Consider the following 12,646-nt stretch of genomic DNA (forward strand, 5'->3'; position numbering starts at 1 on the left):
TCCAACTGTCTTGTACTCAAATCTTTTGAAGGGACTTTTGAAGGGAATGATAATGTACTGAGTAGTACAGCATGTAACTGTCATCATCTTCTATCTGTTTCACATCAATATTGTTTATATACATTTTGCAAATAGAAATCATCAATCAAACTTCAGTGACCAATGACAGCTGATTAATTGATCAATTGATTACATATTATAATCATTTATTATGATTAAATAAATCTGACTATTGGATGAGCGAATATTGCTAAGAACAGTGTAAATGTCATTTGCATTTAGAGATTTGACATAACCTCGTTGCTACGGAAGAGATCCCTCATTGGTGTTTTGTCAATATGGATACTTAATCCAATAACATATTGTTATACCAACCAGAGTTTGTACATTTTTATTGGAATCATATATGTTGATTATCGTTGCGCATATTGGAAAAATATTGTATATTGATTTTTGGTAAGGATTTGACACACGTTTACATGATTGTCAGCATTTCTTGGTTTTTCTTGATAAGGATAATTTTTGTTGGAAGAGCTTATTTCATTTGAGCAGAACATGTATTTTTTTAAAACTTTAGTTTGATCTTCAGATTTTAGTTATTTTATTTGTGAAGAACTGTACTTAGTACGCATTTCATTTGAGAATAAAATCAGATTCTGTGCATCACCATTTCATTTTAGTCAGAACATTGTATTTTGTGTGACACACAAATTCTGAACTCCTTCATGAACGACATTGGCACCAATGGGTGATCATTTTGTGGTGTCCATTTTGGAAGCCATTTTTGAGCTTGTACTTTATGGGTATGAAATCATCTGGTTTCTTTTTATTGGAATTTTAACATTGGTGTGTCGTGACAATCACCATTCTAAATCTGATAAACGGATCATACGAAAAAACATTGTGATGAATTCAGAGGTATGTATACCATTTATTAATTTGACTGAGATGTGTGTGCAAACAAAGGTAGCTAGTTAGTGGTATCATATGTAAATATAGTGATCCCAATAATAGTATAGGTGGAATAGAATAGACAGACTGATAAATGGATTTTGTCAGTTTGTTACACACCAAAAATAAGACTTCCGTTGTCATCCTTGTGGTGGTGACACTACATTCTACCAACCAAAAGACGATGCTATAAAAAATGCCGGAGTAAAATACACAAATGATTTCAACATCAATATTGACTGCATTATGACTCAAATGGCTTAAGTTAATGGCTACCAAGTTGCTGTTTTCTTTATTGGGTATGCATTAGCTTTAACTGTCTTGACATTTATTAACGAGACAGTAGATCAAATGGTAATGCATATGTCCAGTCAAAATAGCCAGTATATTGTTGTTTGTAAAATTTCAGTAAGAAATGTGAGCAATATCTTAAGCATAAATTAGTCTGTGCATACTACTTATAGTAGTAATGTATCTTATACAAATAATGAATGTTTGTGAGTTGAAATAGGGAGAATATTTTATGAGCTGAAGAAGGATACATCCAATATTCAGATATAAAATGCTCAATTAATGTATATTTAAATTTATATTATTATTTTTTAGAAATCTTCTATTTGTATTATTTTCAGATTTTTCCTTTTTTTTTATTTGTCCTTTTTATGGATTGCATTTAATCATAATCAACTACATCTCAATGATTTCCATTATCTTCTCTCTCATATTTTCTAATCTATATAATAGGCTCTTTAGTTCATTGTGCTAGTCTAAGCTCTCGTTTTGTGAAAAAAAAGTTCTCCCCCATCACATTTTTCCCCCTCCTTCCTGGCTACAGCCTTGTTTCCCAATATCCTTAGACTATTAAAACTCTTCTCTTACAAACCATCTCAGTTTGATATCAGTCTCCCATGCGATACTCAATTTTCTCATCATCCATTATAAATATAGCATTATATTACTAAATAAGTATTGAACTTAAAAAAAATGTATATTCAGATTGTTTGAGTAATATAAATAATTTCCATAATTTTAATTTCCTCTGGTAGATTTAGAATCATTTCCTTTTTTACATAAAGTTAATTACCTTTTCCATCAATTGAAAGACGTATGACTCAGGTAAAAGTAAAAGGTATTGATCAGAAATATTAACATAAAAATAGGAAGAATTATCATAAATATACTTTGGACTTCTGTATATCCACGGATGTATACCGTCATGGAATATCATAATTTTTCATTTCCAGATGAACATTAAAATGTACATTTTAATTTGTAAAACATGTTAAACTGTTATGTGAATGCACAAATTTAGAAGAAATGTGGTTTAAAAATGATTGGAATAACAGTTTATTCAGTGCTCGGCAGCAGAAACACGCCTTAAGTGTTCTCAGTAGGATATTATGAGACCATTTTCCAAAAATGAGCAATGTTTTAAGTATTATAGCTGATTAAACGAAGAAACAGTAGATAACGAAATGTAAAGTAGGCCAATTGACATATCTACTTGACTTAGGGAGAGGCACTTACTCAGATTGTTGAGTGTGAACTACACTAATGTTCCTTAAATGGAGAAAATAAAACATCTATGAATACATTAAATAGTAGTAACATATTACCCCTATAAATAAATGCACTCTCTGTTTATTATAATACCAAAATCATAGTTAATTAGGTACAGTAGGCTACATAATTTAAAATTGGATTGATTGGGTTACACAAAACCAGGGGCATCACTTGGCTGGTGGCCAGGGGGGCCGCCAAGGGCCCCTGGTGGGGTCCAGGGGGGGGGAAGCCCCCGGAAGCAACACGTTATAGCGTAATTTGAGGTCGTTTTAATCAGATTTAGGGTAGCCAATTTTTTCAATTTTGTATGGTACATAAATAAAATACTGTGTGAAAAACACATTGCAAGAGGTCCGGTACGATGACTGTGTAAATTCATTCTTTCAAATTTAAAAATGAAGTTTTTAAAGTTCAATATGCCTATCATAGAAAATATACGCGAACGTAAAACCTACCCACGGGCCAAGAGGTATATCGTAATAATCGCAGAGACGTAGGCAGGTTGCTGTCTGGGGGTGCGAAAATTGTAAATGCGCGAGATATCCATGGTCTGATTTGTAAGAAAATTTTGAAAAATAGAGCTGCTACAGTAGGTCCCCGGAAATTGCAATTATACATTGATATATAAAACGAAATTACAATTCTATCAGAGAACAAGCCCACCGAGGTTGAGATGGAGCTAAGGACATTTAAATAACTAGAGTTGTTTAGGTCCCCGGATATTGGATTATAGTATTTCGAAAAAAAGAAACAAAATATATAAGACTCCAGGACCAGCCCTACCATTAGGGTTGAGCTGCTAAGAAAATTGTGAAAAATAGACCTGCTACGTACCTGGAAATTGCACTTATATAGGCCCATATTGATAAATGAAACGAAATTATAAGTCTACAGAACCAGAGCTAAGAAAATTGTCAAAAATAGAGCTGCTAGGTCCCTGCAAAACATTGAAATATGAAAAGAAATTATAGGTCCAGCCCACCATGGTTGGGGTGGAGCTAAGAACATTCTGAAAAATAGAGTTGCTAGGTCCCGGAAATTTAACTTATTTTACTTCGAAGCATAAAACAAGATATATACCGGTACGTCTCCAGAACCAGCCCTACCATGGATATAAAAAAAAATTGAAAAAAATAGAGCTGTAGGTTCAATTCACTGACTGTATATTGTACATCGAAATATGAAACAAAATGTACGGTAAGTATACATGACCAGCTCTATAATTGGGGACGGTTGAGCTAAGACAATTTTGAAAACTAGAGATGCAGGTCTTCAAAAATTACACCTATACTTAAAAAAAATTCAGACATAGAGGCCTAAACAAGTTACCCTTTTTACCTTTTATTTGGAGGGGAATGCATCCACAAGCGTAGACCATTTTCCGTCGGGGAAATCAGTTTATTTCCCAGATGTGAATCTGGAATTTCGATGTACGAGCAGTTCATGACATACAGGACATTGGAAATGTAATAACTTATAGCTATAATAAGATGTTGGCTAAACGAAAATGGCATGTTTTTTGTTTAGTAATGTAGGCCGAGCCTACAGTGAAAAACGTCTATTTCAGGTTCAAGTACCCCACGGTAATCGTAAATTTAAAAATTGAACATACGAACAATAAAATAGATCGCAAAGATAATTCGTACCCTTTTGCTATCGATACACAGTACACGACGTAACGCATCAGTAAACTTCGCCTGGAAAGTAACTACAGTACACATTCTGGTCCCTGGGTGGAACATGATATCACGCGTAAACCGCAATGGGCCGGGCCCAATGTTAAACGATTCGTACAAAGGGACACCGCCAGACAAGTGCATACCTATTGCTTATTAGATCGCTGGCAATAATGCATGAATGTAATAGCCCTCCGACGTACTTAACAAAAATGGAACTTCGCAGTTTTCTAGTCGCTGAAGCTACGAAGTGAACGCGAATGATTTTTACTTTATATTATATTCCCCGATGAAAAGTACTCGCGTTCCCCGACGTGGGGGCTAGGCTCCCCGACGAGGGGGCTACAGCCCCCGTAGCCCTCCCGCTGGCGCCAACACTGCACAAAACTGTGCTGGAGGACATTTTTATTTAAGCATATAAACAGAGATTGAATACTTTCTGTGGAAGTCCCTTTAAGCTATAAAATAGATTAGCATATAAACAGAGATTGAATATACTTTTAGTAAAGTCCCTTTAAGCTATAGACCAGCTTTATTCCAAGGTGAGGTTTCCTGCTTGTTGGCTTTGTAAACCATTGTTAATGAGCAGTCAGTGGTGGAGAAGTCCTATTGCGGAAGCGTTCCATGATCTACAACACGGAATGCACCTCGATTCCATATTTAGTTGCTCTACACCACTATTTATAATATACTGTGGTTTCCAGAAGCTAAAAAGAGTGGAACAACCATATTGGTTTCTGGTTTGTTGTTGTTATTCATGGATTTAATTGTTTAATAACTTCAGGTTAAGTTCAATGCTGATCAACAAGTTCATATGTGTTGTTTACTGATTCATTTATATGAGGCTACACACTGATTAAGATACGACGACGACGAGGAAGCCAAGGTTGCACTTGCTTACCGTGAAGGATTTTGTTTACTACCGCTTAACTTACATTAATGATCTATGACATTGAATTATTTTAAGTGAACACTAAAATATTCATTGAATAAATCGCATTTTATAATCATTTTATGTATGTTTGTATCAATACTATCATTCTCATTGGTGGAGAGATACATACAAGGATTAATGAAAAAGCAAGTGTTTCTTAAACTGTGACAATATCAGGTTAATATTGTTATGTTACCCCAGTGAATTCTAATTTCTGCCTCCATCATTTCAAAGATATCTAGAGCACTTGTAAGCAGATTATATACTTCTAAACAGTGAATAAATTTCAGAAATATTTTTATGTGAATTCTATTATAGTAAGCTGTGGAAATAACGAATGATTTATGAGTTTAGATTGCATGTAAATTGTCGTCAATGGATATAGAACAGGAAGCCAGAACGCGGTAATTACCACTGATATAGGTACTGTGTTTCTCTTCGCTACAGCTATTGGTTTGAACGCTGATAACGCAGCTTATCTCTAAAACGAATATTCATCATTGTTTTGATGTGTAGATTTTACCAAACGACAGTATTTTGTTATTATGACGGCAGATGTGAATTAACCATCCTTTTGTTATAGCGGTGGGGAGTCATCTTTTGTATTTTGTTGATATCAAGGCTGATAGAAGCTAGTTCTTGTAACAATGTTTGTGCTTTAAATATTATAAGCTTTTGCTTTATTTTTTAGATTTATAATCCTACGTTTTGGAGGTCAGAGCAGAATTATTACTTTACTATCTCTTTTGTGGTTGGAAGTGTTTTACTTTGATTGTTGTTTCATTATATTGATTTTTAAAGTGATTTGATCAAGTAGAAGAAATACCTGCTTTTGATCTTGGACCTGTTTCTTCAGTGTTAGTTACGTTTTATCAAAGACATTGTGTTTGCATGGTTGTGTATTTTATCTTGATTGTCTACACCTGTGCTGTGGAAAACATTTGCATAATTTCTTTCAAGATATCATTCACTACTTCAAGTTTATGTTGACATTTTTTTAGTGGAAATATAATGAAAATCTAAACTTTGACTAATCCGTTGGAAATGATGATATGTTAAACTTCTCGAATAACAATTAATATTCAATTTCTGAATAGATTTATCATCTTTGAAATTGTATTGAATACTTTTTTTTTTAATAAGTTGTTGTTTCAAACTGAACTCTCTCGTTTCTTTTACAAAATATTTTGATTAATATTTAATGGCTGTTTGACTGTTCTGAGGAATTACCACCAGCTTACTGTGGATTTTTAAATGGTTAAAAACAATTTTCAGTGAACATTTTGACATTTGGAACGATGGAGCGTCTATCTACTATATCAGACAGTTCACTCGATGATGATTTAAATGGACTTAAATTTCCTATAGTTGATTTTTTAAACTTGGAAGTAACTGAGGTAAGATGCATAAACTTAAATGTTTATAATATAGTGAAAATAAAAAGAAAAATGTATTTTTTAGGTCATAATTATGTAGGTTATTTCAGAATATTTGTAGGATTGAATACCATATATCACAAAATATAGTCATAGAGAGTCGGGATATAATTTGTTGAATGTGGGGTTACTCGGTTTGCATTACAATCATTATAAGTTTTATGTCCTAATTTAGCCAAAATCATGGAGGTGGAATACTCAAGGATAGGATTATACTGGGTATAGCTTGAATTGTGTACAGTGCAACAAAACCAGTACATGGCAGCATGAATTTGACTGTGGCCCATGTGGCTTGTTTACTTCTTCTTTTCAGTTTATTTTATTTTATTTCACATACATTCAACAGCGATATCGCCAATTACAGGATGCCTTAAAGAGTATATATATATATATATATGATGAGTTTGTGACAGTGGCTGTGTGTGAACTAGTACACCGGGGTAACCCCCTACTCGTCTCGAAAGATGTACTAGGTTCTTTAACGTGCACATGAGCCAGATGTGTACACTGGACCTACGGTTTATAGTCCTTATGCGAGAAGACTTGTTCTACCACCATAACCATGAAGCAACAGAGAGTCTCAAATCCTTGCCGATGTTATGACAATGTATTACTCATTTGGCACTCGTATATATATAACCATGGAAAATACCTCCAGGATGTAACGAATGATGTTGATGTAAAGTGGAATTTTGAATATGGTGTGTGGAGGGGAAGGATTGTACAGTGTTGGAAGATACACAATTACAGTAAAGTAGAACAAGTAGGGTGAAATGTTCATTTTTTGTTGATCCATGAACAAAAATCACTCCTATTAAAGCCCCATTCCCTACGTTTTTTAGATCTAATTTAAGATCACAAACTATATTTAATGTAAAAATAATACTATATGGTCCTATTGCGATAACTTTTTTCGTCTTTAAACGGTTAAAAATGTGAAAAATAAGCCGATTCTAATAATTATAGCGGCCCGCTATAAATCCCAAAATGCATTGCGCGCGGATTGATATTTTTGTTTTTCACCTGTAATTCGCCCACTTTTTGATCGATCGTGAGGCCAAAACAAATGGAAGACTCCTAACTTTTCAGCGAAAATACCGGGTTTTCCCCAATTTGTATCAACGGAGTCTGGCAAAAATAGAAAGACAATTAATGCAGCAACTATACAACGTCAGGCTAGGTATATAGCTCGCGTACGATGTTCGTACGTTACCGATGTTTACCAGCTAGGCCTACAAAACTAAGCCTAGCTAGGCTAGGCCTAAGACCGTCCACGAGAGGTCGATCGCCGCGAGCTACTTAGGTAGTGCATTGTTTCTCACTTTTTATCATAATTTACCATAAAACGTACATTTAAGACAAGGAATGAGATGGTTTAATGTTTTTAAAGTGATATATATGTATTATTTTCCAAAAAAACGTCCAAAATTGCAGGGAAGGGGTCTTTAAGATTTCAAGTAGAACATTAGTTTTAAGAATGTCACAACAAATATAATAGATTTATTTTTTTATCTTTCGTGGGAATCACCCACCTTAACTGTAATTTCTTATCATTTTTATTAACATGACTATATTTATGAACGTATTCATTTACAAACCGATATATAATAATATAAATAAATGTCATTCTTAAAATGATATAGATACATATTTGGCATAAAGGTAAATATAATAGATTTAAGCGAAACAGTAATAATATATAGTAATAACATTATAGTATACACTTGCAATTTGTATGAATAATTATTGATACAAGACGACAGAATAATTGGATGCTATGAAAATGGAAAGGTAATCAATTTCAAGTACTGCAGGCAATGAAATACAATCATGATACACGGTGGTGGGGTATTGTGTTGAGTTTGTGCTATAATCAACAATTGAAATATAAAGGCCATCAGCCTTCATTAGAAAAGTTCACATTCATTTTGATTCGCTTTAACCAGGGAGTTGTACAACTCCCTGCTTTAACGGTATTTTGTGTATTTTATGTGTAAACTGACTTTCTGATTGGGTCAACCGGCTTAGCTACAGTGATTTTTAGTTATTTATATAATGAAATAGACCGAATAAATAATGAAATTAAATAAAGGTTTTATGCATTACTGGATATCCCCAGTAATGCTGCTATTTTGAATTTCTATATATATATATATATGAATAAATTGTGAGTTGTGTATAGTAATAAATGTACATAGAAATATATACTTGATTATTTTTATAGGCATACTGTACATTACAATATTACTCTAGTAGCTAGATCAACTTTCGTATGCACTTTGAGGTCCAGAGAATTTGACTTCAGAAATTGGTTTAGGGTGGTCAAACAATCATATTTGGCTTGGTTACACATTTTGAAAATGTGGCGAAAGGTCAAAAGGTCAAGGTGAAAGGTCATAAGACCAAACATAAATATGTCCTTAAATCTCAACAACCACTGGTCACAACGAGGTAATTTTGGTCTTAAATTAATCAGAAGGTATACATTTATATTCAGTCTAATGGGACATTTTAGTAAAAAATGACCGGAAATGCCATTTCTGACCTTTGACCCACAACCCAGGGCATGTATGTATCTCCGTAACTACTGGTCGTAGACACTTGAATTTGGTTTTAAATTCTTCGAAATATATATTTTGTTATTTGTTACTCATTTTGAAAAATGTTACAAAAGGTCAAAGGGTCAAGGTCAATGGTTATTTGAACAAATAAAAAAAGGTACTTGTATCTCGGCAACCACTGGTCGCAGCAAGTCAATTTTGGTCTCAAAATGTTCAGAAGGCATGCATTTATATTCCATCTAATATGGCATTTTAGTCAAAAATGATCAGAAATGCCATTTCTGACCTTTGACCCACATACCAGGGCATCTTCATATCTCTGTAAGTACAGGTCGTAGAAACTTAAATTTGGTATCAAATTGTTCGAAATATACATATTTACATTCATTGTAATAGAAAATGTGGTTAAAAGATGAATAGAAATACTATTACTAATGTTTCAAACAAAAAACATATCTACACAACTTATCCTTAGACAGTAATGTTATGCAATAACTGATACTTTAAATTGTTTTAATTTCAAGTACTAGTTATTGCTGTCCCCGAGGACATTTTGATAGAAACGTTAAGCTCAACAGTTCTTTTCAGAATGCTAGAAGTAACTTGCCATATGTATCCGATTAAACGCCCCAGGCATTTATTGTTCAAAAGGGTTTTTAGGGGGAAAGGAAGAATCTTTATTTGGGGTATAATAGGGTAACATGTATAATCAAATAAATACCACCTAGATGTAAAAAAATACTGCACAATTAATATAAAAAAGTGATAAAATTATGTCAAAATGCTTGGTAAATTGTAGATTATGGTAGTTAATGAAATGTGTTGACGTGATACAATTATTGTGTAAATGCATGTAGCGGGGCGTTTATTCCACATGGTGTTCTATTGGAGGGAATGGTGGCGTTTATTTGAAAGAATACTCTAATTTTAATAATTGTATTTCGTTTCTCAACTGATAAAAGGTACTTTACATGATTCGTTTTCCTCTTTATGCTTTTTAACGAAATGGTTCTGTCTTTTAAAATAAAAGTGATAGATTCCATTAAATGAATCTTCTCCTCCAGATGCCAGTATAATGATATAAAACAATGACACATCATTATCCTGACACGATTGCACTCATAATGGATCTTCATTCTATCATCTATTTGTTTGTAACTACAAATTTGACAACAATCTTTTGCATAGTTTTAAATGCCAATACATAGTTTCATTACTATTGTACAATATGTCCAGCTTTCCTGAAAACACCCTTGTGTACTGTAGTACAGTGTTGTTGTATGATTTTATCATGATAAACTTCTGATGCTTTTATTGTCAATGCATTCAGTACCTAAAACATGTCAAAGTTTCTAGTGGTATTGATAATAAATCTCCAGAAATATATATTGTTTTATTATCTACACTGGGAACAGACGTGTATATGTATAAGTTTTGTCGTTGACATTCAAAACTATTATGCAACAGTGTTACGTGACAATGACTTGGTCTATTATTGTGGTCTCCGATACCTTTCATTACATGATTGTACTTCCACCAGGATAGAATGAGGTTTAATCTCGTTATTATTCTTATTATATATATATATATATTTATATATATATCTGGGGTGTATTTATTTGATTATACATGTTACCATTATTACACCCAACAAAATAAACGCCTTCCCTGAATAAATAAATGCCCGAGGCTTTTATTTGGGTAACTACAGAAATTACTTTTAGCATTCTCAAAATGTTTGAACGTTCGGGGGTCAACAATACTTTCTAGCATTATTATAAGCAAAAGTACAATTATTACAAACAGTAAAGGATTTGTTTTAATTCCTATAATGAAATTATTAAGCATCAATTATTGCATAACATTACTGTCTAATGATAAGTTGGGTAGATATGTTTTTCATTTAAAAGATTAGTAATTAATAGTATTTCTGATCATCTTTTATCCAAATTTTCTGTTAGAATGAATGTAAATATGTGTATTTCTAACAATTTGATGCTAAATTTAAGTTTCTACGACCTGTACTTACAGAGATAAGAAGATGCCCTGGTATGTATGTCAAAGGTCAGAAATGTCATTTCCGGTCATTTTCGACTAAAATGTTTCATTAGACTGAATATGAATGTATACCTTCTGATCAATTTGAGACGAAAATTACCTCGCTGTGACCAGTGGTTGCCGAGACACAAATACCTATTTGTGTTTATTCATATAACCCCTGCCTTGACCTTTTGACCTTTTGTATCATTGTTCAAAATGTGTAACAAATAACTAAATGTATATTTCGAACAATTTGAGCCCAAATTCAAGTCTCTACGGCCAATAGTTACGGAGATACAGACATGCCCTGGTTTATGGGTCAAAGGTCAGAAATAGCATTTCCGGTCATTTTCGACTAAAATGTTTCATTAGACTGAATATGAATGTATACCTTCTGATCAATTTGAGACCAAAATTACCTCGCTGTGACCAGTGGTTGTCGAGATTTAAGGACATAATGGTGTTTGATCTTATAACCTTTGACCCTGACCTTTTGACCTTTCGCCACATTTTCAAAATGTGTAACCAAGCCAAAAATGATTGTTTGACCACCCTAAACCAATTTCTGAAGTCAAATTCTCTGGACCTCAAAGTGCATACGAAAGTTGATCTAGCTACTAGAGTATATAGACCAATATTATGAAATTAGAAAATGTAAATCATTTGTTTATTTGAAAAAGACAGTTTTAAACTATTTTAAAATATAGTATATATTAACAGATATGAATAAAATATAATGTCACTGTGTGTTAAAATGCACTAATTTTATATATGAGATCCAAGATATACAGGTTTAGTCTAATAATCATCCAGACACAAAATGATGGAGATCCTGAGATTATCTGATACCGGTGTTTTTTTTTTGTGTCTGCCTTTTTTATTTAAACTTATTTATGCAATTTATTTTGTAACTATGGACGTCCGTTTCCGAAATACTGTAAAAGTAAAATGAATGAATGAATACACATGAATCATAAGGATGATGATAACTTACTCCAATTTCCAAATGTTTTTAGGTAATTTGAATTGTGATATTTCCAATAATCTTATCTAAACATTATTTATGAATTTTATTCTTTCAGCCAAGTATATTTGGAACACTTGCTAAAGATAAGTCTCCTGCTAGAGACGAAAATAAGAGGGTAAGTCCCTACCAGCAATGTTCTTCCTGAAATAGATCACTTTGTTTGTCAATGCTTTGTCTTTTAATGATAACACACTTTTAGTAGTTACATTATTACTCTCGTTTACAGATAATAAAACAGGTTTGTTTTTGGTTGGACAATCCCATTCCAAATTTTCCCTTTGTTGTGTTTCTTGAATATTATATTGAACTCTGAATGTTTGATAATCATCATTGTGTAGAATAGGTGAAATTACGGGTCCCATTTATTCCAATTTTTAACATGGCGACGGTATCAAAATGAAACACTAATTAAACATAGCATGTTAAATGTTTAAGGCAGGTCACCATCAAATAAAGCA

General features: G+C 33.0%; 1 protein-coding gene across 5 annotated transcripts in view; it reads left to right on the top strand.

Moving 5' to 3' along the window:
- The window catches only part of LOC140050974 (ras-GEF domain-containing family member 1B-like), a 77,656-nt gene that overhangs the window by 17,007 nt on the left and 48,003 nt on the right, over positions 1-12,646 (top strand). For 3 of the 5 annotated variants that reach the window (XM_072096010.1, XM_072096012.1, XM_072096011.1), the window contains one exon: positions 12,244-12,303. In XM_072096010.1, the coding sequence (XP_071952111.1) occupies positions 12,244-12,303 (60 nt within the window). Of the gene's footprint in view, positions 1-556; positions 919-6,333; positions 6,522-12,243; positions 12,304-12,646 lie in introns of those variants that run through there. The other 2 variants (XM_072096013.1, XM_072096014.1) reach the window with 2 other exon arrangements.

This window comes from Antedon mediterranea, chromosome 6, assembly GCF_964355755.1.
Source record: "Antedon mediterranea chromosome 6, ecAntMedi1.1, whole genome shotgun sequence".
NCBI classification, from domain to species: domain Eukaryota; kingdom Metazoa; phylum Echinodermata; class Crinoidea; order Comatulida; family Antedonidae; genus Antedon; species Antedon mediterranea.